This window comes from Microcaecilia unicolor, chromosome 1, assembly GCF_901765095.1.
Source record: "Microcaecilia unicolor chromosome 1, aMicUni1.1, whole genome shotgun sequence".
NCBI classification, from domain to species: domain Eukaryota; kingdom Metazoa; phylum Chordata; class Amphibia; order Gymnophiona; family Siphonopidae; genus Microcaecilia; species Microcaecilia unicolor.
In genome coordinates this window covers 366,985,468-367,013,216 of record NC_044031.1, presented here as the reverse complement: position 1 = coordinate 367,013,216, position 27,749 = coordinate 366,985,468, and the positions used below count along the sequence as shown (strand labels likewise).

The window sequence follows — 27,749 nt, the reverse complement described above, 5'->3', positions numbered from 1 at the left end:
TTTGTCAAAGCCCCCTGTCAAACCTCCAACAGTGTCATGGGATCTCAACGTCGTTCTCACCCATGTGATGAGGCCTCCTTTTGAGCCACTGAATTCCTGCCATCTGAAGTACTTGGCCTGGAAGGTCATTTTCTTGATGGCTGTTACTTCAGCTCGTAGAGTCAGTGAGCTCCAAGCCTTGGTAGCCCATGCTCACATACTAAATTTCATCATAACAGAGTAGTCCTCCGCACTCACCCTAAGTTCTTGCCCAAGGTGGTGTCGGAGTTCCATCTGAACCAGTCAATTGTCTTGCCAACATTCTTTCCCCGTCCTCATACTCGCCCTGCTGAATGTCAGTTGCACACATTGGACTGCAAAAGAGCATTGGCCTATCTGGAGCGGACAAGCCCATTCAGACAGTCCGCCCAACTGTTTGTTTCTTTTAATCCCAACAGAAGGGGAGTGGCTGTCGGGAAACGCACCATTTCAAATTGGCTAGCAGATTGCATATCCTTCACTTATGCCCAAGCTGTGCTGACTCTTGAGGGTCATGTCACGGCTCATAGTGTTCGAGCCATGGCAGCGTCAGTGGCCCACTTGAAGTCAGCCACTATAGAAGAGATTTGCAAGGCTGCGACGTGGTCATCAGTCCACACATTCACATCTCATTACTGCCTTCAGCAGGATTCCCTACGCGACAGTGTGTTTGGGCAGTCGGTGCTGCAGAATCTGTTTGGGGTTTAGAATCCAACTCCACCCCCCTAGGCCCATTTTTGTTATGTTCAAGGCTGCACTCTCACATGTTTCTTCCTAGGTCAATATTTGTTATGTCCTCGCCGTTGCAAGGCCCCGACATCTGATGGCTCGACGGGCGTTCCTCCCAGCATGCTCTTCACTTCTAGAACCTGCTTCTCTGGACTCCGCCGGCTAAGTGATACCTCACTTTCCTGACCAGGACTCCTCTCTGTGCCGGTCAAAGGAGCACCCTAGGTGCAGTTGACATTGCATACACTGTAATCGGTAACTGACGAAGAGTAGGGTCCGCAGAGGGTAAGGAGGAAGCTCCTCTAATCTTTCCCTTCCTCTTTTTGGCATTGTTAACTAAGGAAATAATACTTTAAGGAAAAAAAAATCTCCGAAGCTCAGCATAGCATGTCTGGTCTCGGCGCCATCTTGGTCAGCCCCTTTGTTCCAGCTTTTAAGTGGGTATTAGCACCTCACGTGCATTTGCTTCAAAAGATGACTGCTAATGGACTGTATTAGTTTTCAGTGTTCTCTCTAGTGTGCAATGATGGGATTGGTGGGTGTCACCCTGTTCGGCTAGCAATAGGTTCTGAGCACACTTCAGAAATTTTGATTTTGTTTTTTTTTTGTTATTGATTTGTTAGACACCTTGATCATTTTTTTTTCTTTTATAGCATAAGAGAAAAGGATCAGTCAGTTAACTGTTCTGGAAAGCATCCAGTTATTAGGATAGAACAATCCTGGAGCCTTACTACAGACACTTTTTAAGTATCACATGATCCCCCAAATTTTTTTTCCAAATGCTTACATGCAAGACAAACTTTCTGTTTAAGGGCCCTGTTTACTAAGGTGCGCTAGCATTTTTAGTGCGCACTAATGCTAGAGACACCCATATATTCCTGTGGGTGTGTCTTGCTTTAGCGTGCGCTAAAAATGCAAGTGCGCCTACAGCACAGCTTAGTAAACAGGGCTCAAAAAGAATTCCAAAATTACTTCAAATGTATCAACAATTGTCTATATAAATGAAATTAGAAGTTTTTTTAAAGGAAAATATCTTTGTCATTCAAAGAATACAAATATACAAAAGAAGCAGAAGCATAAACAGCAAACAAGGCTATTAAAATACAATAAAAATGATGTTTTTCAGTTTTATCCAGAGATGGGGTCTTTACCTTTTTAAAAGTACTTAAGTAAAAAGTAAATGTACTGTTTTCAAAAGTAGTGAAGTAAAAGTAGAAAGTTTTATCCAGTAGAGGCAACAGAGCATGGTTTGGGCCGTTATTCCATCTATTTCGTGGTTCCAAAGAAAGGAGGTTCCTTTCGTCCTGTCCTCTATCTGAAATTTGTAAGCAAGGCCTTACGGATTTGACATTTTTGGATGGAAACCTTAAGGTCCGTCATCGCAGTGGTTCAAACAGGAGAATTCTTGACGTCTCTGGACCTCAAGGAAGCCTATCAGCACATTTCCATCTGGCCTCATCAGCGTTTTCTTCGTTTTGCGGTGTTGGGTCATCACTGTCAGTTTTTAGACATGCCCTTCAGCTTAGCAACGGCACCAAGAACGTTCTCCAAGATAATGGTAGTGGTTGCAACTGATATGAGAGAGGATGGTATTCAAGTTCATCCTTATTTAGTCGACTGATTGATTCGCACATCCTCTTACGAGGAAAGCGTGTAGGCGACAGAAAAGGTGATCAACTTGTTGCAATCCCTTGGTTGGGTCTTAAATTTTCCCAAATGTCACAGAACTCCCTCTGTAGTATATTTGGGAGTGATCTTTGACATGAAGGGGGGAACAGTCTCCCTCAGAGTCGCAGCCTTTGCCTAGCGTGTTTCTGAGGTCGTCTGCAGGGGACTTCTCTGAGTTCTCACCTGGATATAGTCCGTTTCCTTCGAGGGGTAAACCATCTTAGGCCTCCTATTGTTCCTATCCTGCCGAATTGGAACTTGAATCTCGTTCTTCGGGCTATGCAGAAGCTGCCATTTGAACTGTTAGATTGTCACTAAAAGATCTCACTCTAAAAGCTGTATTTTTGGTGGCGATCGCCTCCGCTAGGCGAGTGTTGGAGCTGCAAGCCTTTTCTTGTAGGGACCCTTCGTTTCATGGAGGCCGGGGTTTCCATTAGGACGGGTCCATCTTTTCTCCCAAAGGTGGCGTCACGATTTCACTTTAATCAGACGTTATTTCTTCTAGCTTTTTGTCTGGAAGATTATTGAGTTTCGAGCACTTTGCTGCTTCAGTGTTCTACGTGTTCTCATCAGGTATCTTGAGGTCACCAACGATTTTCTTCGGTCTGATCATCTCTTTATCCTCTATGCAGGTCAGAGGAAGGGTGAAATGGCTGACCTCTTTAGGATAATAGTTTTTAATAGGAATTGTGAGTAGGCATCAGAGCAAACTAAAGTGTATATGTGATTAGAAAAGCATTATGAGAGTTTAACATTGAATAATACCTTATTAAAATACCAGTATTAATTAAACAGAGAAATGTATAAATGTGTAACATGTCACTGTAAGGAAAAAACATAACTTGAAGGGAAGTAGCAATATATTATATGCAGAAGAATATATAACCAACTGAGAATAAAGTATAGCTGTGACATTAGTTAAATTCATACCACATCAGTACTAATGGGCGATAGTTCTTGCAGGTAGGACGCTAATGCATTTGGGTCAGTAAAATCTCTGCTGCAGTTATTGATTGTTACTCTCATACATGCTGGGTAGAATAATCCAAATTGGGCATTTAGTTCTTTGAGCTTTGGACGAAATTCCAATAGTTGCTTACGTGGCTTCGCTGTAGATTTATATAGGTCTGGTAGAAATTGGATTGTCATTCCATCTTTTTTAATTGGTGCACAAAGGCGAGCACGCTGCATTATGTCTACCATGTGGTTGTATCGAAGAATCTTCATTACTGTAGGCCGTGGAAATCTGCTCTTAGGCATGCGGCCAGAAGGAACCCAATGGGCTCATATTTCAAAGCATCGATCAAATTGAAGGCCAGGTAAAGATGGGATCAGGTCTTCTAAATATTACATCTATGAAGTCCCTTAAATAGGATGGTATTTTTTGTTCAAAGGATCTCAAAAACTGATCAATGAACACCGAAGGTGGCTCCAACATGGATCCAATTGCCGATATAGTTGGTCTCCCTGAGGGCAACTTTTAGGGAGTGCATAGGTGTTTGTGTACATGGGAGTGAACAGATCTCCTGTTTAAGCATAGGGGTAGGGATGTTTTTCAATTTCTTGTAGAAGGTGGAGTCACTGAACAGTCTTTTAATCTCAGAAATATACCGTCCCTGAGGAGGAAGTGACGTCACAGGGAAGCATGGTCGCCTAGCTTCATAGCTCCCTCACCCACCACTGAATTATCGGGAAAAAAAGCGATCTAACGAGAGAAAGGCAAAGCAAAAGCTAGCGGATTCCTCCTCTAAACAGCTGACAACATGAGTAAAACCGTTTCTACGCGGAAAAAAGAAGCGGATAAGGCGGAGAAAAGCATGGCGAGCAAGGCCGCAAAGCACCGCGAATCTCCTGAGCGCGCCTCCCCGTCGGACTCGGATTCAGCGCTATCCATGTCTGAAGCGCGAGCCCCTCCTTCAAAAAAAGGTATGACCGGCGAACTCCGCAAGTTTTTCTCCAATATTCAGATGGAAATTAAACAATCCAAAGATGAAATATTGGAGCGGATGGACACGCTCAGTGCCGACCTTAGGGAACTGGGGGGCCGAATGGAGGAGGCAGAACTGAAAATAGATGAACACGCCGAAACTTTACATAAGCATGCCACTCTGCTACAAGAGATGGAACATAAAAATGCGCACTTGGAGTACAAATTAGATGACATTGAGAATCGGGGACGGCGGAATAATCTTCGCTTCCGTGGCATCCCTGAGGGCGGCGAAATAGAAAACGTAGCGGAGATAGTGCAAACTCTTTGTTCCACTTTGCTGGGCCCCGAGGAAGGAGAACTCCGGTGTGAGTTGGATAGAGCACACAGAGCACTGGGGGCGCGAAAGGAGCAACAGTCGCGTGATATCATCGTGAAGTTCCATAAATATGAGACCAAGGAAAGGGTTTTGGCATCCGCCAGAAAGAAAAAGACCTTGGAATATGGAGGAGCTCAGATCCAGGTTTATCAGGACCTTTCGCAATACACCCTCCAGTTAAGAAGGCAGATGAGACCAGCGTTGGAGACCCTGAACAAACATCAGATACAGTATAGATGGGGATTTCCTTTTTCTCTGAACTTTACATTGAAGGGTACTAAGCACCGGGTGCAAACTCTACAGGAGGCATGGGAGGCCTTGTACGCTGCTGACCTTGTGCCCGCGAAAGCCCCTCCTGGAGCGGTGGCACCCGCCACAAGGGCGAAGCTTCAACGGTGGCAAAGAGTTCCAGAATCACCCAAGCGAAGCAAGCAAAGTCGTTGAGCTGGACTGTGTAGGTTCGATGGGAAAGCAGAGACTGTGTTTTCAAGGATCCGGAGAGTGGAGAGAGTTCCCTTTTTTTTTTTTTGGAGACCAAATTTCCAGGCTGCCCTGAGTGCCGGTTCTGACCTGCAGACTGTGAAGCCTGTGAAGGATCGGTCTCTAGCAATATACTTAAGACCTATGTGAAGAAATGAATCGGTAACGATGATGAATAGGATGTATATTGAAGTATAAGGGGACTGGATGGGGGTTCAAGGTGGGGGAGGAGGGGGAATCAGTGATTGTTTAGATCTGTTAAGAGTGGGGGGGGGGGGGGTTGGATTTGGGGCTGGGGACTGTGTGGCGGGTGGGTAACTTCCTCGATTCCTACTTGAGGGTCATAGGCCTCTCAGGTGGTGAGAATGGCTGGGATGGGGGGGGGGCTTTCAGGGGAAGGCTCGGGTGGGAGATGGGGATATTGGAAGGGGAAGGGGAGGACATGGCTGAGAACAAAGCTGATGCGGTACAGAGGGGTCATGGAAAGATGTTACAGGCTAGCCCTGATTAATTAACCAGTGATGGGCACAGATTTAAAGATAATATCCTATAATGTAAAGGGGCTAAATATGCCACAGAAACGACAGAAGTTTTATAAAGAATTGAAACAGCTTAGGCCACATGTGGCTCTCCTGCAGGAAACACATTTGAGGGGTAGACATGAAAGACTTCTCTCCCATTCAGAGTATCCCGTGGTGTACCACGCCTCAGCAGCAGAATCTAAAAAGGGGGGAGTAGCGATATTAATCCATGGAGCAGTTGGGGCACAGGTGATTAAGGTAAAGAGAGATCCGGGTGGACGTTATATTTTTTTACATATTAGAATTGCCCAAGTGGACCTAACAATTGCATCTATATATGCACCAAACACTGGTCAGGCACACTTCCTTGAGAGAGTTAAAAATTCTTTGGCCACTTTTGCACAGGGCTCCCTTGTCATTGGTGGGGATTTCAATGCTGTGATGGACTCAAACCTAGACCGTACAGGAGTCCCTAGAGCTGAGGGACAGAAGGATTCAATGGCTTTGAGATCTCTAGCGTTCTCACTAGGCACATTGGACTTGTGGAGGGTGAAACATCAGAGGGAGCGAGATTACACATTCTACTCACCAGTCCACAACTCCTATTCCCACATCGATTATATTTTCCTAGATGCTACACTAGTGGAGTGGGGACCTGCAGCGGGGATAGGTAGCATGACCATTTCGGACCATGCTCCAGTGTGGGTAACTTTGCCAAACATCAGAGCAGAGCATAAGGATAAAAGATGGTCATTAAATGTTGGTCTATTGCAAGTAGGGGAAGCGGTGGAAGGCTACAAAAAAGTGCTAAAAGAATATCTTGAGTTCAATCTGGAATCAGGGCCCCCGCTTAGCACGGTGTGGGATGCCATGAAGACTGTGTCTCGGGGTTACTTTCTGCAATTGGCTAGCAAACAATCCAAGATCCGTAAGGCACAGATAGCGCGTTGCACGGAGGGCATTCGCCGGTTAGAGGCTCAACATAAGGCTAATGGGTCTGCACAAGTCTTGCGGGAGCTTACCGCACAACGTGAGTTACTCGACTCTATCTATTCAGAACAACTTAGTTTGTTACAAGCAAAGATAAGAGTGAGCTCGTATGAATTTGCCAATAAGGCGGGGGGCGCCTCCTAGCCATCAGGATGCGTAGGCAAAAAGCTGAGCGGACTATTTTAAAGATACGTGAAGTAGGAGGGAGGGATTTACAAATCTGAACACATACGTAAGCGGTTTAGGGAATTCTACCAAGAACTGTATGCCCAAGAACTTAACCCTTCTCTGGACTTGGTAGACCAATATTTACAAGGTAGTGAGTTGTCCTCTTTGAGTCATCATCAGCAGGCTTTTTTAGATGAACCGGTAACCCCTAAGGAAATTCAGGAGGCCATTCGTAGCCTGCCATCGAGTAAATCACCTGGGTTGGACGGCCTGCCCAACGAGTTTTACAAGAAATTTGCCCCAGAATTAGCTCCCCTTTTAGCAGATCTGTTTAATCAGGTGGGAAGAGGGGGGCCTCTGCCAATGTCTATGATGGAGGCATGGATAGCAGTATTACCTAAACCAGGAAAGGATCACTGTGAATGTGGATCCTATCGACCTATATCGGTCTTAAATGCCGATGTAAAAATCTTGGCCAAGGTACTGGCAAACCGGCTGGCCCCTATTCTCCCAGTGCTTATTCACCCTGACCAGGCGGGCTTTGTCTCCTACCGGAAAGCGATGGACAATATTAGGAGAGTGGTGGACATCATGTATCTAGCTAAGCGAAATCAGAAGCCGCTCTGTATTTTAAGCCTCGACGCGGAAAAAGCCTTTGACCGGGTTCACTGGCCCTTTCTGCATAAGGTATTGGAAACTATGGGGTTTGGAATGCAGTTTAGGAGGTGGATTCAGGCCTTTTATGAATCCCCAAGGGCCTGTGTCCGGGTCAATGGTGGAAATTCCGAGATGTTTACGTTGTACAGAGGTACCAGACAGGGGTGCCCTCTGTCACCCTTGTTGTTTGCCATGGTGATGGAGCCCTTTGCAGCTCGAGTGCGCTCGGATCCTAATATTTCTGGAGTTAAAATAGCAGATAGAACCCATAAAATAGCCCTATTCGCTGACGATGTACTGATGCTGATACCACGGCCTCTAACCACCTTTCCACATCTTGAGAGTATAATAGCGGAATACTCGGCCGTGTCAGGGTTTAAAGTTAACATGGCCAAATCAGAGGCCCTGAATGTGACGCTTCCTGAGGACGTGGTGGAAACCCTAAAGATCTCCTCTCCATTCGGATGGGCTCACAAACAAATCAGGTACTTAGGAGTCAACTTGACTGGGGATTATTCGGAACTCTTTAATGCTAATTATAAGGGTTTGAGTAAAACTATTGCGGAGGACCTAGAGCGTTGGGGAGAATTGGGAATATCCTGGTTTGGGCGAATAGCTATTCTTAAAATGAACATACTACCCCGCCTACTTTATCTTTTCCAGGTGCTGCCTGTGATGATGCCCAGGCGATTTATAGCTTCCTTACAAGATAAATTGGTGCGGTTCGTCTGGGCTGGAAAGCACCCTAGGTTGGCGAGGTCACAGTTATACAAGGAGCGGAAGAGGGGGGGGCTAGGGGTGCCCAATCTTGCCTGGTACTATAGAGCAGCACAAGGGAAAGCGGCACTTGAATGGCATCAGGATTACCCTGACCGTCAGTGGGTGCATATAGAACAACATTCCTTGGGCGAGAAGCCGCTGAGCGCAATTATGTGGTTACCAAAGTCTTTCAGAATTCTGGAGGAGCGAGCCTGCCCCTCTATAGCTACAACACTTCATTATTGGGACAGTTTATTCCCTAAGAGACAATGCATATTGACCCGAGGCACCCCTATAGCTTTTAATCCTCTGTTCCTACCAGGTACCACCAAGGGGATATTTACTAAATGGTATGAGACAGGGGTGAGAAATTGGGGTCAAATGTTTGACGGGGACTCATTGCTGTCTTTTCAAGCCTTGAAAGACAGATATCCAGGGGTAGAGGGAGGTGAATTTGCATATCGTCAACTAGCGCATTTTCTCCAGACTAAAGCGGTACGAGAAGTGATGACGCGTCAAACGCTGGAGCTGGAGGAAATGTGCAAGAAGTTTTCTACCTCTCGAGGCCTGATCAGTCACCTATACCTCATCATAAGTAAGCAAACAATTTGTAGTGAGGAGTACAGGAATAGATGGGAAAGGGAATTGGGTGTGTGCCTGGAAGAGCCTGAATGGGAGAGAATAGAAAGAAGCGTGGTGAGAGTGTCGACACATGTACCCCTGCAGGAGAACGCAGTAAAAGTATTATATAGGTGGTACCTTACACCTGCTCGTTTACAGAGGATATTTCCGTCTTCCTCGGGTATGTGTTGGCGGAGGTGTGGCCACAGGGGCACAATGGGGCACATATGGTGGGGTTGTATCAAAATCCGTGCATTTTGGAGAGCGGTCCACTTTAGGATGCAGAAATGGTTGGGAGGTACAATCCCATGGGCTCCTGAGGTGTTTCTGTTCTCTGCTCGGATTGCAGGCTTAACAGCATGTAAACAGACCCTGGCGAAACATGTGGTGGGAACGGCAAGGGTGGTCGTAGCCTCCCACTGGCGAAGGGAGGGGGTTCCCCCAATAACAAAATGGCTTTGCAAACTGAGGTATGTGTGTGAAATGGAGAGATTGATGGCTGAGCGCAAAAATCTGATGGGAAAATGGAAATTAGTTTGGAACAATGTCCCCTCTGAAGACCTATCAGTCTAGCATGTTGATTATCCGAGTGTAATATGACTGTTAATGGTCAGCTGTGTCCTTTAGGAGGGAGGGTGGGTAGTGGGGAGGGGGTATTGTTAGATCGGGGGGAAGGGGGGGGGGGAAAGGAATAAACGATAAAAATTTTGAAGTTACGTGATGTTAATATTTGAATGGTGAAACTGTTAATCACCACAGTACAGAAAGTATTAGTAGATTCTTTGTACTTATAATAGAACAGTACTTACTTGATGTTTGTGCAATGTATGTTATGTTATGTTTCACTGAACAATAAAGACTTCTTTCAAATAAAAAAGAAATTTCCATATCATCAAGCTGATCAATCCATAGACTGGTGGGTTGTGTCCATCTACCAGCAGGTGGAGATAGAGAGCAAACTTTTGCCTCCCTATATGTGGTCATGTGCTGCCGGAAACTCCTCAGTATGTTCTCTATCTCAGCAGGTGGTGGTCACACACAGCAGCAGCTCTGGCTAGGCCTCCAAGCCTAACCCTTAGGTTTTGTTGAGGCCTGGGGTTGAGGGCTCTTTTGAGCAAGTGCAAACCTGGTGGTGCCAGGTCCCTCCTTTTCTCCCCCCTCCCGCTGGCTCCGTTTAAAAAATAAAAATAAAAATAAAATAAAAATTTTAAACGTCTTTAAAGGCGTTTAATTCGACGTTTCTTTAAACGTTCATTGCAGCTACTCACTGGGACACCAGTTCGTTACAGCTCGGAGCGGCAAGCAGGTAATTTTACCTTTTTATAGCGGGCAGGGGGTTCCCCGATTCTTCTCCTCGTGGCAATGGCGTTGGAGGGCGAGGGCGCAAAGGGTCGCTCCCCGGATCGCTGGAGCGCTTCTAGAGGGGATGCGGGGGTTTTACAACCTGATTCGCCCTTGATGGGTGATAGTTTAGTGACCGATGAATGTCCCGGTCGTTCCTCCGGCGTGGCGTTTTTTTCCCGCCATAAACGCCCATCCCCCGCTCCTCGCCTCCGCCATCTTGGCCGGCCACGCGGCTCGGACGGCTTCTTCGGGGCCGCCCTTGAGGTTGGAGACATTAATGCCATGAACGCCCTTAATTTGGGCGACGGCACAAAAGCGGCTAAAGTTAAGCGCCGTTCTTCCCGCGCGGCTCCTTCACGGAGTTTCGCGCCGGACGCCATTTTGGATGCGCAGCATGTCTCTCCCCCGCTATTGCGAGCGCCGGTTGAGAGTGCGTCTAGGGCTGTTGCCCAGGCTGCGGAAGTGCACAGTCTGGGGGGTTTCTCCCCCGAGTTTGTATTGCTGCTGCATCAGGCTTTCCTCATGCAAAACGCTGCCCCTGCTCCCTCTTCTGATAAAGAGGTTGAGGTTCCCAGAGGTAAACGCCCTCGGGTTGATTTCCAGGCCTTGGAGGACTTTTGTCTCCTCCGATGTAGATGAGGGCAGCGTGTCTGAGGTCTCCCAACGATCCTTTGCGGATTCCTTGGAGGAGATAGATCCCCGCTCGGATGGAGCGGATGACCCCTCTGCAGCGCGGCTTTTTAGCCCAGAGGATTTGCCCAACCTGTTGTTACAGGCCATGGACACTTTGAAGATTTCCTCTCCGGAGGACGTCTCTCCCTCAGCCCCTGTTGGCTCTGCCATTATGCTGGGGACGAAGCGCCCGCCTAGAACCTTCCACGTGCATGATGCCATGCACACCTTAATTGCGGCTCAATGGGATGTCCCGGAAACGAGCCTTAAAGTGGCTAGGGCTATGTCCCGCCTCTATACTTTGGCTGTGAGTGAACGTGAGGCCTATCTGTGGCCTACCGTGGATTCTTTAATCACTGCGGTGACTAAGAAAACGGCGTTGCCGGTGGAAGGTGGCACGGCCCTAAAGGACGCCCAAGACAGAAGATTGGAGGCGGCCTTAAGGTCGTCCTTTGAGGCAGCTGCTTTAAGTTTGCAGGCCTCAGTTTGCGGCTCCTATGTGGCCAGGGCGTGCCGGACTATGGTGCAGCGGGCTTCCCCCTCGGATCATTCCTTGAGGGCTGATTGGCCGGCCCTGGAATCGGGCTTAGCCTATTTGGCAGACTTGCTGTATGATGTCTTGAGAGCCTCAGCTAAAGGCATGGCTCAGACAGTCTCTGCGCGGCGGTGGCTTTGGCTGAAACATTGGTCTGCTGACCACGCCTCTAAATCCCGCCTGGCTAGATTGCCTTTTAAAGGCAAGCTGCTCTTTGGGGTCGAGCTGGACAAAATCGTGACCGATCTCGGCACGTCTAAGGGCAAGAAATTACCAGAGGTCAGGGCTCGGGTTAGTACTCGTCCCGATACCTCCAGAGGATGGTTGCAGGAAGCCCATCGGTACCGCCCGGGCAAGTCGGGTTCCTCTGCCCCCTCTTCCTTCAAGAGGAATTTCTCCCCCAAGCAGCATTCCTTTCGCAGAGACCGCCGTCCCGGAGGTGCTCCCTCCGGTCCTCCCCCAGGGTCTCGTACCCAATGACGGGGCCTTGGTCCACGCCCCAGTGCAGATTGGAGGACGGCTGTCCTCGTTTCTGGGCGAGTGGACCACTATAACTTCAGACGCGTGGGTGCTGGAAGTCATCAGAGACGGCTACAAGCTAGAGTTCTGCCAACCCTTAAGAGACGGGTTTGTACTCTCTCCCTGCAAGTCTCCGGTCAAGCTGTGGTAGTGCAGCAGACCTTGGACAACCTGATCCGCCTGGGTGCGGTCGTTCCGGTGCCAAAAAATCAGATTGGCATGGGACGTTACTCCATTTACTTTGTGGTTCCAAAGAAAGGAGGTTCTGTCCGGCCTATCCTCGACCTCAAAGGGGTCAATCGGGCCTGGAAAGTGAGGCACTTTCGCATGGAGACTCTCCGCTCTGTTATAGCGGCAGTGAAGGCAGGAGAGTTCTTGGCTTCCTTGGACATCAAGGAAGCGTACCTGCATATTCCCATCTGGCCTCCTCTCCAACGCTTTCTGCGTTTTACAGTCCTGAGACGACACTTCCAGTTCAGAGCCCTCCCTTTCGGGTTGGCTACTGCTCCGCGGACCTTTTCCAAAGTAATGGGGGTCATAGCGGCCTTCCTGCTAAAGGAAGGAGTACAAGTCCATCCTTATCTGGACGACTGGTTGATCCGAGCCCCCTCTTATGCAGAGTGCGGCAAAGCTATGGACCGGGTAGTTGCTCTTTTGAGCTCCCTGGGATGGATCATCAACTGGAAGAAGAGCCAGCTGCGCCCGACTCAGTCCCTGGTGTATCTGGGAGTTCGATACAATCGGATTGTCAAGCTTCAGGCTCAGGTGGACTAGTTCCTAGTAGCCTCTCCTATTCGGGCTTGGGACTACGTGCAGCTGTTGGGCTCTATGACGGCCACGATGGAAGTAGTGCCCTGGGCCAGGGCTCATATGAGACCACTACAGCTATCTCTGCTGCTGCGCTGGACTCCGATGTCGGAGGATTATGCTGTGCGCCTTCCCGTGGACCCAGCAGTGCGCAAGGCGCTGAGCTGGTGGACGCAGACAGACAAGTTGTCTGCAGGATTGCCTCTGGTGACCCCGGAGTGGATTGTCGTCACGACAGACGCCTCTTTGATGGGCTGGGGAGCCCACTGCTTGGGAAGGACAGCGCAGGGGCTCTAATCTCCTGCAGAGGCAAGTGGTCTATCAACCTCCTGGAACTCAGAGCCATTCGGTTGGTGTTATTGGAGTTCATCCCGGTACTGGTGTTGAAGCCTGTACGGGTCCTGTCGGACAATGCCACGGCTGTGGCCTATATCAACCGCCAGGGAGGTACCAAGAGCGCCCCTCTAGCCAGGAGGCTATGAGTCTTTGCCAGTGGGCGGAAGCGAACCTGGAGCAGCTTTCAGCGGCCCACATTGCCGGAGTCATGAATGTCAAGGCGGACTTTCTCAGTCGCCATACCTTGGAGCCCGGAGAGTGGCAACTATCTGCTCAGGCGTTCTTGGACATCACGAAGCGCTGGGGCCAGCCGAGCCTAGATCTGATGGCGTCATCGGCCAATGGCCAAGTGCCGCACTTTTTCAGCAGAGGACGGGACCCTCGATCCCTGGGAGTAGATGCTCTTCTCCAACAGTGGCCGACACAAGAGCTCCTCTATGTGTTCCCGCCCTGGCCCATGTTGGGCAGGGTGCTAGACCGGGTGGCAAAGCATCCCGGCAGGGTAATCCTGGTGGGTCCGGATTGGCCCAGACGTCCCTGGTATGCGGACTTGTTCAGGCTCTCAGTCGACGATCCTCTGCGGCTGTCAGTGGAGCAGGGCCTGTTACATCAGGGTCCTGTGGTGATGGAGGATCCCTCTCCCTTTGGTCTTACGGCCTGGCTATTGAGCGGCAGCGTCTGAGGAAGAAGGGCTTCTCAGACAAGGTCATCGCCACTATGCTGAGAGCGAGGAAGCGCTCTACTTCTACTGCTTACGCCAGGGTTTGGCGTATCTTTGCAGCATGGTGTGAAGCAGGCTCACTTTCTCCCTTCACTGCTCCAATTTCTTCAGTGTTGGCGTTCCTGCAAGAAGGTCTGGAGAAAGGCCTGTCGCTCAGTTCCCTTAAAGTCCAGGTAGCGGCTCTGGCTTGCTTCAGGGGCCGCCTGAAGGGTGCTTCCCTGGCTTCGCAGCCAGATGTGGTGCGCTTTCTCAAGGGAGTTAATCACCTGCGCCCTCCTCTGCACTCAGTGGTGCCTGCGTGGAATCTCAACCTGGTGCTAAGAGCATTGCAGAAGCCGCCTTTGGAACCCTTGTCGAGGGCATCTCTGAAAGACCTGACGTTGAAAACAGTCTTTTTGGTGGCTATCACTTCAGCCAGAAGAGTTTCCGAGCTCCAGGCGCTCTCATGTCGAGAGCCTTTTCTGCAGTTCACTGAGGCAGGAGTGACTATTCGCACAGTGCCTGCCTTCCTGCCCAAGATTGGTTCTCGCTTCTATGTGAATCAGCAGCTCTGTCTCCCTTCCTTTCGTAGGGAGGACTACCCAGAGGAGTACTCCGCTCTTGAATATCTGGATGTGAGACGAGTCATCATCAGATACTTGGAAGTGACCAATGATTTCCGGAAATCGGATCATCTGTTTGTCCTGTTTGCAGGTCCTCGTAAGGGTCTGCAGGCTGCTAAGCCTACAGTGGCAAGATGGGTCAAGGAAGCCATTGCAGCGGCTTATGTGGCCGCGGGGAAGGTGCCGCCTATCCAGCTGAAGGCTCACTCCACGAGAGCTCAGGCGGCCTCGATGGCAGAGGCCGGATCCGTCTCCTTGGAAGAGATATGCAAGGCGGCAACGTGGGCTTCGGCTCATACATTCTCCAAGCATTACCGTTTGACTGTGGCTGCACGGGCGGAGGCCCGGTTTGGAGCTTCAGTGTTGAGGTCAGGGATTTCTATGTCCCGCCCTGGGTGAGTACTGCTTCGGTACATCCCACCAGTCTATGGATTGATCAGCTTGATGATATGGAAGGTAAAATTATGTATAATCATACCTGATAATTTTCTTTCCATTAATCATAGCTGATCAATCCATAGCCCCTCCCAGATATCTGTACTGTTTATATTCTGGTTGAATTTTAGGTTCAAGTTTAGCCTTCAGTTACTTCAGGAGGACTTCGTGTTCAAGTTCTTCTTTCACTTGGATTCTTCAAGAGTTGAGACGAGTTTGTGTTACAGTGAGCTGCTGCATTCCTCTCCCCTCCGTTTTACGGGGCTGGATTGAGACATAAATTCTGCCGGCACTCCCTCCCGCTTCGTGCGGCTGTAGGGCAGCTTTGTACCCCTCCCGCTTCGGCGGTGTTAGGGTCAGTCAGCTCCTCCCGCGGTTGCGGTTGCAGGATAAGCCAGATCCCCCCGCATCGGCGGGTGTGGTGTCCCTCCCCCGCTCCGCGGGGATGAGCTGGACGGATTCCCCTCCCCCACTTGTGTGGGGATGAGCTGGGTTAATTCCCCTCCCCCGTTTCGGCGGTGGTGAGCTGGGCAGAGTGTCCCTTCGTGGGTGTAATTCTCTAAGTGCTGAGTCCTGCGGATGGAGCTTTGATATCGACATACTGAGGAGTTTCCGGCAGCACATGACCACATATAGGGAGGCAAAAGTTTGCTCTCTATCTCCACCTGCTGGTAGATGGACACAACCCACCAGTCTATGGATTGATCAGCTATGATTAATGGAAAGAAAATTATCAGGTATGATTATACATAATTTTACCATACTGTCCCTTATCCATAACAGCTCCTCCTTTATCAGCTGGCTTGAGAATTATCACTTTGTAAAATTCTGTTATCACCAAAGAAGAAAGGGTTGCTATTATAATAAACCTTCTTGTTTTGCTCCTCAAATTTAGTAATATCTTGCAAAATCAAGCTTTCATAAGGACTAATTAAAGGGTTAGTAGCGCCAGGTGGTTGCCAGCTGCTATCGTATTTGACAGTTGAGATGTCAACAGTACTAGCTGACTATATAGAAAGGTAATCCATGATTTTCAGTTTTCTAACAAACAGTTTAACATGGGTATTTTTTGTACCTGTAGCTATAGGCTCTATTAGTCTAATTTGGTTACTCTTTATATATAATAATAATATAACTACTACGTAACCGCTTTACATGTGTTTAATTTTTCTTTATTTTCTACTCAATATTATTTTTTACACTTAAAATACGTGTTGTCACCCTATATTCTACCTCTTGTATTGTCCTACTACATTCACTCATACCATTCACTCTAAATGTGAAACAAAGTTCTATACGTGCTATCCAGATATAAGGTTTTCCGGGATACTGAGCTTATCCTTTGCTGCATATACCCTTTTTTTTTTCACACACAATGTTATCTATTGCATCTACATTTTGGTGTTACTGATTGAAATGTCCTTGTGGTTTTTAGCACCAGTCTAGTAATCAGTCCCGTCCATTGTGCTTGAACTGTGATATTTCCTTCTCTGAGTATTAGTTCATACCTCTCAAAGCAACAAATATATGTCAATTAAAGCTCAATCCTGTGTATTCCTCGTATCCAAAATCAGCTTCTCATTATTGCTGTTAAGTCCACTTAAGACCCATTTTTTTGAGATATAATCTCTAGCTATTCTTTGATCTATCTTCTCATTACACTGTAATCATTCCTGTAGGGGTACTATCCCCCCTCCCTCTTTCTATCCCCCCTCCCTCTGCTGTGATAATTCTTATTGATTTTGTTTGTGAGGATTGTCTGTCGTAGAGTCCTTCCTCCAGAGCTGTCCAGTTGAAACACCTGATTGCTAATGTTAGTATGTGAAGGTTTGGTGTAATGTGAAGTGAAGCAAGTGGATTAAAACCATCTTCTGAATCACTTCGTGGTAATAGTACTCTTGTGAACATTAGTGTGATAATACCTATCCTTCAGATCTATCTTAGGATTTGTAGCCTTCCTTCCTACTGTAACATTCCTTTTTCTATCCTGGTACTTTTTATTCCAAGGAGAGATAATTCCATTTTTATAATTGGCTTCAACTCTTCAAAATTTCTCAAACTTGATTAACCTTACTATGGCTGAGGAGGTAACTCCATCAGCCACCAGAAGAGCTTGGTGCTGCTCAAGGTTGTGGAGGAGAAGGAGAAAGGAAATAGAGATAATGGACCCGGGGGAAGAGGAGAGGAAGTGGAGAGAGATGTTGCATCTGGAAGTGGGAGGGAGATTTTCAGTTCTTTAGGAAAGGGGGATGAGATTTGATTATACCACCTTTGTTACAATTAAATTGGTTTACATATTATATCCAGGTACTTATTTTGTACCTGGGGCAATGGAAAGTTAAGTGACTTGCCCAGAGTCTCAAAAGAGCTGCAATGAGAAATTAAAAAAAAGAAAAAAAAATTTGATTGTGTGATTAATCACAATTTTAGAAAATTATAGTCAAAAACATTTTTATTGAATATTAAACCCTTTACAAACAAATCAATGAAATAAAAATATCAATGAATAACAGTACAAGCCCATTGTTCCCACTCATCCCCCGTTCCCCCACACTCTGCCAACGTCACACCCAAGAACATAAGCTATCAGAAGGTCTTGATTTTTATGACCCTCTTAGCTATCTCCCTCCCTCCCCTACAGAGTCAACATTCTGGTACAACATCTCTTTAATATATATATAGCCTGTTCTGCATCATAAGGTGTTCTGGATTAAGCTTCTCCCTTTTGTGCGCAAAGTTTGTGTATAAGAATCCCATGTCATTAGAAAGTGCTTCTTTCATTGAGGGAAGCTCTGGGCATCTCTTACTTCCCAAGTAAGCAACAAATACTGCTGATTTCTCCATTTCCAATAAGTGTGTGTGTGAGTGTGGGGGGGGGGGGGGGGGGGTTCATGAGACATCCATGATTGTAAAATACATTTCCTTGCCACAAGACTCATTTTTGTGACTTAGAAGTGTCCTCCCTTTATCTTTCCACTGAAAGGCCCCTGGTTTGTCTAGCAATTGTTCAATTGAACCTACAATCCTACAGTCTAAAATGGTGACCATATATCGAACTAATGCAGTCCAAAATCGCTTTATCACCAAGGTGCCCCAAAAGCTGTTTCTTCTCTTTGGCATTTGAGATGCATTGGGGGGGGGGGGGGGGGATTCTGCTGTTGTAGTACTTTAAAGTAACATTCCCTGAGCTCTGCAATAGTAATGAGCCCAGATAGACTTTTAATATTCAACATTTCCCACTTTCCCAGCCCAAGATTGTGTTCCCAAAGCTGTTTCACCTCTCCCATATCTTTATCCCTCTCTAAAAGCCTTGTGTAATCCAGAGATGGAGATGTCATGTTCTGAGATTTCATTAAAAAAAAAAAAAATCTTTTCTGTTCTCCAGTTCATGGTTTAAGTTGTTCACCATCCTTGGAAGTGTATATAATTAGGTCTGCCTCTCCCGTTTGGGCAGCGGAAGCCAGGGGCTCTCTCTAGTAAATAATTTGCTTGTTCCCACCAATTACTCTGACCTCATACTCCACCAGACTGCTCTTACACAGACCAGGAATTAACAAACTCCATAATCAGAAGGACTCGCTGGGATATAAGAAGATAGTTTCTTACAATCTTACCAATAGCAGTACAGGCAAATCAGGTATTCGTATGGTTTGAACAGCAGTCTACGACACGTCTGTCACCCTCCTTCTCTTGTAGCCTTCCTTCTGTTCTAATACCCTTCTGACTCCCATTTTTATACTCTTTTCACCCTATTCATTTCAATGGACCCCAGCTTTGTCACCAGGGTTCTTGGACCTTATCAGTTGATCGAAATGACTTCACATACTATCAAGCTCTAAGTATAAACAAGATATGCTCAGAGCACATCTTATTAGATGACTTTGCATTTTCCCCAAACTCTCCCTAGCCCCCTCCTTTGGATGTTCTCAACCGGGGTGCAGCTGACCCAGTACTATCTCTACATAACTATAGCAACTCTTGCTCATGACGTCTTGTAGGTGCCAGTCTCTCATTATCTACAGAGTAGATTCCCTCCATCCTCTGTCAGCTCTCTGAGCACTTACTTTAGCATTTGCTACAGTAAAATGTAACTGTGTCAAAGGTGATCACTGATTCTTACAAGCTAGCTCTCTTTTGTATCAGAGATGATTTTGATTTTAAGAAGCCTAGCTCTTATTATGAGCTATTGGCCTGTATTTTACTGAGAGCAAGGGCTAGCATAACTCTTCAGAAGTAACATGAAAGTGTATTTTAAAGCACTTAGATTTAAAAGTTCCATAGGTTACTATGCAACTTGGTAAGTCTAAGTACTTTGAAAATGAGCTCCGTAGTGTTTTAGTGATGCAGACGGCGATTTTTTGGTATTTTTGGAAAAACAAGTAAAAGTGCTGGCCAAAATTGACAATACTTGCACAGAAAATCCTGTGCATTCCTGCTACCAGCATGTCTTCAGAGAGGATGTTTTCTATTGTGGGAAGGACTGTGGAAGACAGGAGAGCTAGACTGAATCCTGAGGTTGTTGATGACTGATTTATCCACAGATTAAAAACTCATAACAGTGCTTCATAGGGCTTATTTCTCCCCCACTAGGGCATATAGAGTGGGTTGTATTTTGTCCCCATAGACATTTTAACAGGATGCATTAGGGTTCCTTGAGGTAGTAGAAGTCTGATATTATTGGGGTTGGAAGGTTAGAGAGTGGGGGGGGGGGGGGGCGTCATTTCAGTTACTCATTGTTATTGTTTTCTCTTTGTGATTTATAAACAGTTGTACAGAATATTGTTCCTTTCTTTAATAAAAAAAGATTTAAATATAAAATCATAAGTGTTTGAGAGAGTCCATGGGAACGGGATGGGGACAGACTTTTACTCCATGTCATTCTTTGATCTGTACATCAGCAATGCAGGCCTATTTTAGAATGCCATGTATAATCTCATATAGCTTTCAGTAGCTTATCTTCCCTTACATCTGTTGAAAAAAAAATGCTTTTTGGCAATCACTTAAAACTATTACTTCTTAAATCCCATACATGTGAGAGTCTACAGTACTGCTAAGTGATTTGTGTGTTTTACTTTCATGTCTGGCATTGCCCTCTGTGTCCCTTTCTGTCCCTTCCTCCCCTGCAAGTCCAGCACCTCTCTCCCTTCCCTCCAGCCCTACCCCCCATGGCTCCAGCTCCACCCTCTCCCTTCTCTCCAGCTGGCCTCCCCCCCCCCCCCCCCAAATGGTCTAGCGCCTTTTTCCCTTCTCTCCAGCTCCCCCTCCAGATCCAGCAGCCCCCCCCCCCCCCACATTTCTAGTTCCCCCTCTCTGTGGGTCCCTATAACCAGGCCCTCCAAATGATACACTACCTATGAAAAGTTTTACTACTCTATGAAAAGTTATTCCATTATTATACTTCTTCTGTTTGTACATCTGTATGCTGCACAAGCTGGCATGTTTGAAAATATAAGTAGGATCAAATAAAAATGGTATCAATAATAAAGAACAAGAACATGGAAGAAGTAGCTCACATTCTTGGTTGCTTAGTTTTGAGGCTTTCTGTCCCAGCAACCAGGTATCTGAGCTCTCCCTCCCTTCTTTTCGGGTCTGGCCGGCTATCTCTCCTGTTTCCAGCAGTGAGCCGCGGTGCGGGCATCACTGAAAACAGCTGCTTCCGGCTGCTCCGATCAGTCTCACTGCTTCGTCCCACTCATAGGAAGTTGAAAAGGCGGGATGAAGCAGCGACAGAACCAGGCCAGCCAGAAGCAGTTGTGTTAAGTGTTGCCCGCGCCGCGGCTCACTGCTGGAAACAAGGAGGAGAGATAGCTGGCTGCACCCAAAGGAATGGAAGGTGAGCAAAGGGAGCCTGAAGAAGCAAAAAAAAAAAAACCCGCCTGGTGGCCACTATTGTTGGGGGGGGGGGGGGGGGGCTGAAACAGAAATGGACCTGGAACAAGCTACAGGGGAGGAGGAGGACAACGATGCCGAGAAGGGGACTGGAGCCCAAATTTTGGAAGCACACCACTGCCTGGCTGCATAAAGTAGAGCTACTGCAGGAGGGAGGGAGAGAAGGGAGGAAGGCAGGCACAGAGATGCCGGACCGGGAATGGTAACTACAAATGTTGTGAGCGGGTCATCCTTCCAGGCTCTGGCCAGGGTTGACCCTGCTTAGCTTCCTTCACACACAGTCACGGTTGGGCTCTACCCTTCTCGGTAATTCACCAGGACTCTGCCTCAAACACAGGGGAGTTCTCTGCCTCCTCTTCATCTTTCACAAATGTTCACCAACACCAGGCTTCTTATAACTGAAGGTTTTATTAGTTGCCATTTAACATAATCTTCATGGCTTATTCTTTCTTTAACTTAAACATTTCTTCTTCAATTCAAACATTTAAAGCAGTTCCTCAAACTTTCACAGTTCAAACAGCCAAACAAAAGCATTTACTTTTCTCTCTCTGAGGGCAGTGCAACTGTCACCATTTCAGCATAGTAGATGACGGCAGAAAAAGACCTGCACGGTCCATCCAGTCTGCCCAACAAGACAAACTCATATGTGTATACCTTACCTTGATTTGTACCTGCCTTATTCAGGGCACAGACCGTACAAGTCTGCCCAGCAGTATTTCCCGCCTCCCAACCACCAGTCCTGCCTCCCATCACCGGCTCTGGCACAGACCGTATAAGTCTGCCCTCCACTATTTTCGCCTCCCAACCACCAACCCCTCTTCCCCCCACCTGCTCCGCCACCCAATTTCGGCTAAGCTTCTGAGGATCCATTCCTTTATGCATATCCCACGCATGTTTGAATTCCGTTACCGTTTTCATCTCCACCAGCAGAGAGCTTCAAAAGTCCACAGAGTTTAGCCCAGTACCTTCAAGGGGATGATCTTCCTCCAGCTGCCAGGTCTCCAGCTCCTCTCTTCTCTTTCACCATTCAGGCAGGTATGAGGTGGTTAATTAGCTTCTCCACCACTTTAGGCTCTTCCCCCTAATTTCAGGCAGGACCCAGCCCATAACCACCTACACCTGTTTCCAGCCCAGGACTCTCCTTGGTCCTAGCAACCTCCACCTGGACATTCCCCTACTGGCTCCCTCTAGTGACTCCTCTTGGACATTTCCCCCCATTTCTATGGGAACAGTGCCACCTAGTGGCCTACCCAGGATAGGACAGCCCCTTATTCTTCACAGTGTTTTGTTTTGTTTTTTTTAATAACTGGGAGCAAAGGTTTTTACTGGTCCCACAGGGCCGTAAAAAGTTTTGCCCCTGCATCTGCAGTAATCAGCTAGATTTTTTCTTTTACCTTGGATTTACTGTGGATTACTGCGTTTTACTGCAGATCCCCGTCCCCATGTCATTCTCTAAATTTAGTGCACTATTAATGCAAATACTTTTTCAAAAATGTTTTATGTAGGATTAAATTTTTTAATCACAATCAAAATTTTTAACTCCTATCTGTTGTCCAGTGGAAATTGCTGCCAAAGACCCTATGAAGAGCCAGATAAATGTTAAGATAAATGCGGGGGAGGGGGGGGGGGGGGGGGGGGTGGGAGAAGGAGGAAGAGAGGTGTGCTCGGGTGGAGGGTTAGGGTCATTGGCAACAGCAGGTGAGGAGAGAAATGGGTGACTGTGTGTCATGGGTAACAGGTTTAACAGCAGAAAGGGATGCACTTGGGTGTATGAACAGGGGAAGGATGCAGCAGAGGAGAAAGGTAGGTACCTGTATAGAGGATAGGGGGAGCAATGTACTGTGGGAAGGAAGTGAGTGTATGCAACTTTTCATTATATTCAGCATGTTTCCACACAGTGAAAATTTACTAGTACCAAGCCATCCAGCCCAGAAGTGCGATTGATTAATCTTGTGATTACAATTTTTAATCATTGCCCACCCCTAATTGAATAGCATGTTGTGTAGAATAATCAGCCACGCTGAGCATTTATACAAAAGAATGTTTGCGTTAACGTTAACAAAAATTGAAAAGCATGTGCCCAAAATGCACGGCACAATTAAGTGCAATTAAAATGTTTAATCGTTGTCCGCCCCTAGTTTTTTAATTCTTGGCAACTGACTATTTTCTTTCTGGAAAGGGGTAGTACCTTCAAGTACTCTACTACTACTACTACTACTACTTATCATTTCTATAGCGCTACTAGACGTACGCAGTGCTGTACATTTGAACATGAAGAAACAGTCCCTGCTCAACAGAGCTTACAATCTAATTAGGACAGACAAACAGGACAAACAAGAGATAAGGGAATATTAGTGAGGATGATAAAATAAGGGTTCTGAACAAGTGAACAAGAGTTAGGAGTTAAAAGCAGCATCAAAAAGGTGAGCTTTTAGCTTAGATTTGAAGACGGCCAGAGTACTCCTAACTGCCTGGCTAATCCCTGCTTGTGATATTAGGTTAGGCCACTCCAGGCATCCTTTATTTTCCTTTCTTATCTTTTATTGTAGGAATGTTTATTTTCATCTGCTTTTTACTTCACTTCTTTCCCCCTTTATTGTGGACCAACAACAATATATACTACTACTACTAATATATGGTTAATTTTGTTCCTAGCCCCCCCCCCCCCTTTTACAAGGCTGCATGACAGCATTTACAGCCCATTCACTTTGAATGGGCTGTGTCGGCATTACCGCTCCGGCAAACCACGAGCATGGCTTTGTAAAGGGGGGGGGGGGGGGTGGTAGTTTTTCTATGTTGAAGATTTCTTCTGTTTGTTTTTTTAAATAATTTCCTTTTGACTATTTTTTCATGTATATTGTTTAAATTGCATAAATATATATATATTTTTAAGTATAGATAACCATGTCCTATACTTATTTTAATAGGGCAAAGAATTTCCATTCTTACTAAAAACTCCACCAGGCATAAAAGAAGACCGAATCCAATTTCTTAGACGAATGGCACAAGATATAGAGAAGGATGAAGGAGTTAAAACATACAAAGTAGGTACAATATTTATACATTTTAGCTAAAATCATTCTTTAGATTGTATGTTTCTTTAGGGGGGGGGGGGGTTTACTTGTGTTTATAAATAAGTGACTCTGTTCAGTCCTAGTCAGAATCTTGTTAGCCACAGTTTTTTCTTAACAGAGCAGAGAATACATGATCTTTTTTTCTCCTGTCATGCATGTTTTTTTTGCTAGTGAGATTTTTTTTTTTTGCTTGGCCTTCCTGCATTTCATATGAGTAGTGCAGGACCATTTAAAATTTTTGTTTCTGATAGTTCTTCCCTTCATTTTTTTTGGTTTTTTGGTATTTTTCTGTTTCCCTTATTTTTCCACAGCTTACAGCCTCCTAGTGTGTTTGAAGAAGTGCTCGAGGTGCTGTAGGACTATGTCTGTGACTAATTCCTACAACTGGTATCTACCATACGTTGACCCTGATCAAAAGTACTCACAGTAAGCTCTGTTCTCAAATACAGAAAAAAACCACCAAGTCTAAAGGCCTTATGCAAAAAAACATTTTTGTGCTTTGAAGTTCGGCATCAAGAGCTGCACCAGATGTTGAGGATGCACTGGCATCAAGCAGGTCCTCTGTGCCTCAACATCAGGCGGTAGCACCTTATCAGGATGAGTGTCTTTGGACCCGACACTGAGGACTCGTGAGGATTTTACATCATTCTCATCGGCACCAAGGGATCCTGATGTCATGTATCAAGTGGAGGCGAAGGAGGACCAGCATCAATCCTCCTTGAAGCTTGGTGCCAGGATCTCTGGGACACTGGCATCATCAGTACCCAAGAATCATCGGCGCTGAGAGGGCTGCTCCCCTTTCCATGCTAGTAGTGCCGATGTGCCAGTCTCCCTGATGCCAAAACCCTGCCTCCAATTCAGCTTTTTCATCTTCACTGTTCCTGTTCTGGCACCAGCCCCGCCTTTACTGATGCCTGTTCTTGAGGAGAGATTCCGAGTCTTGTTAAAAGAGGAGCTGGAACACATCCTGCCTCGGCGCAGTTCTGAAACATTGAGGAGCCTGTGTAGGCTATGGTGCTGCCCCAGCCCTTCTTGGAAACCCATGCTCTGCCTGTCAGGCATTCATTGACACTGTTGCTGTCAGGTGTCGTAGCTGACATCAGTTGATCTGGTGCTCCTCTGCGCCTATTGAGGGATGAAGCAACTCTGGAGCCTGGGAGGGAACCTGTACCTCAGTTCTCTCTCCCAGAGTCTGGTCTTGTGTTCATTGGTCCAAGTCATATACAGACTAGACAGCTGCACAGGAACGGGGATGGCAGAAATCCCCTGGATCCTGTGGGGATGGACCCAGGTCTGTGGGTATTCCTGAAGGGATGGACCCAGGTTCTGCGAGGTACCTGTGGAACTGTAGGCAAACTGAACTTTGCTTTTCCTCACCTGAGCTTCAGGGTTCCCTCCTTGAATGTACCTGAATACACCCTGATGGTTTAGTGGCCTTTTCGGGGCAGTAAAGGTCCCTACTCTTTCCTGCTGCTGTTGTTTCTTTGAAATGGCTGCCGAGACGTCAAGCGGCACCCAGCGCTGGAGGGGAGATCAGTGGATGGATGGAGTCGTGGGTGGAAGGGAGGGAGAGAGGGTGCTGTAAAAAGGGTGACGGGAGTGTGGGTGCAGGGACGAGGGAAAAAAGATTGGTAAGGGTGATGTACATGGAGTGTGGAAGGGAAAAGGAGAAATAGATCACATGGGATAGAAGGAGATGGAGAGGAGACGGTGACATGCTTCTATTGGATGGGAGAGAAAGGAAAGGGAGACATACTCATGGATGTTTTTTGGAAATGTGTATCTTTTAATTTTGTATTTAGCAGAGTACGGAAGAAAATGATTTAATGTTACTTTTACCAGTATTTTTAGTGCTTATAGAATCTGGCTTTCGGGGTGAGGTGGGGGGAGGTGCGACAGGGGCTGGTTGGACCGGAGGCCTGGATGGAGGAGATTACTTAACGACAGGGACGGATTAGATTTCTGTCCCCATGCAATTCTCTAACACAGACTCATGCACCTCATAAAGAATACCTTGCTGCCTCTTGATACAGACCACTTCTGAGTTTGAGGTGGAACCAAGGGAGCTCTTGGAGAAAGGGATCCCTTGGTCTGCCTTCAGACCCCTCTCTGCTCCTGGAAATGAGTACATCTCACCCAGAGGAACTCTCCTTTGTCACTTGCCGGCCTGGTGCGAAGGTGGCGGACATCATTCGTCACCTAGACAGGATCTTAGTGCTGGGAACGAGCCGGCTATCTTGGTACATGTGGGTACCAATAACATAAGAAAATGTGGGCGGGAGGTTCTGGAGGCCCAATTTAGGCTCTTAGGTAGAAAGCTTTCCAGATCCTCCAAAGTAGCATTTTTAGAGATGCTCCCTGTTCCACACGCAAGAACCAAAAGACAAGCAGAGCTCTGAGGTCTCAATGCATGGTTGAGATGATAGTGCAGGGATGAGGTATTCAGATTTGTTAGGAACTGGGCCACATTGTGGGAGAGCCTGTTGTGAAAGGATGGACCTCAACCGGGATGGAACCAGGCTGCTTACTCTAACTTAGAGCAGTTTTTAAAGTAGAATGGGGGTGGGGAGGAAGCTGACAGTCACCCAGGAGTACATGGTTCGGTGTGGAGTATCCTTAAAGGATATTATTGAAACAAGACATTTAGGGAATCCCAGTAGAGAGGTTTCAACAATGCTGAAAGTAAGCCAGGTGTGCTTAATGAGAGAGTAGGATAAAGGATTCACATTATCCCCTTCAACTTCTAAGCAGCTTGTAGATCAAAGGAAAAACATAATTTGAAGTGCCTGTATACAAATGCTAGAAACCTAAAAAATAGATATTATAAGCATCTCGGAGACTTGGTGGAAAGAGGACAATCAATGGGACACTGTGTTAACAGGGTACAAATTGTATTGCAATGATAGGATCAAATTGGGTGGAGTGGGGGTTGCCCTATAAGTTAGAGAGAATTGAGTCAGAATCAACATTCCACATGAAACAGCAGCATGGAATCATTATGGATAGAAATTGAGTATTCTTGTAGGGCTGTACTACATCCTCCAGGACAGAACGAGCAGACAGATGAAGAAATGTTTAAAGAGATTAGGAAAGCTGGCAAATTGGGCAACTCTGTAATAATGAGTGATTTTAGTTACCCCAGTATTGATTGGATAAATGTTAAATCATTGAGTGCCAAGAATTACAATTTCTAGATTTCTCAATCTACACCTCCTCCCTAGGCTCACTGATCTCATCTCATGGTTTTCAGTATCATCTTTATGCTGATGACACCCAGCTATATCTCTCCACACCAGACATCACCACGGAGACCCAGGCCAAGGTATCGGCCTGCTTATCCGACATTGCTGCCTGGATGTCCAACCGCCACCTGAAGCTAAACATGGCCAAAACTGAGCTCCTCGTCTTTCCACCCAAACCCACCTCTCCTCTTCCTCCACTCTCTATCTCAGTTGATAACACCCTCATCCTCCCCGTCCCATCTGCCCGCAACCTCGGAGTCATCTTCGAATCCTCCCTCTCCTTCTCTGCCCATATCCAACAGACTGCCAAGACCTGTCGCTTCTTCCTCTTCAACATCAGCAAAATTCGTCCTTTCCTATCTGAGCACACCACACGAACTCTCGTCCTAGCTCTCATTACCTCTCGTCTTGACTACTGCAACTTGCTCCTCACCGGCCTCCTACTTAGCCATCTATCCCCCCTTCAATCCGTCCAGCACGCTGCCGCACGTCTTATATTCCGCCAGAACCGATATACTCACATCACCCCTCTCCTCAAGTCACTTCACTGGCTTCCGATCAGATACCGCATTCAATTCAAGATTCTCCTCCTTACCTACAAATGCACCCGGTCTACTGCTCCTCACTACCTCTCTACCCTCATCTCCCCCTATGTT

General features: G+C 46.8%; 1 protein-coding gene across 1 annotated transcript in view; it reads left to right on the top strand.

Annotated features, from left to right (window-relative positions):
- The window catches only part of LOC115474425, a 439,537-nt gene that overhangs the window by 87,964 nt on the left and 323,824 nt on the right, over positions 1 to 27,749 (top strand). Inside the window, exon 6 of the mRNA XM_030209885.1 lies at positions 23,705 to 23,821. Within this exon, the coding sequence (XP_030065745.1) occupies positions 23,705 to 23,821 (117 nt within the window). The remainder of the gene's footprint in view (positions 1 to 23,704; positions 23,822 to 27,749) is intronic.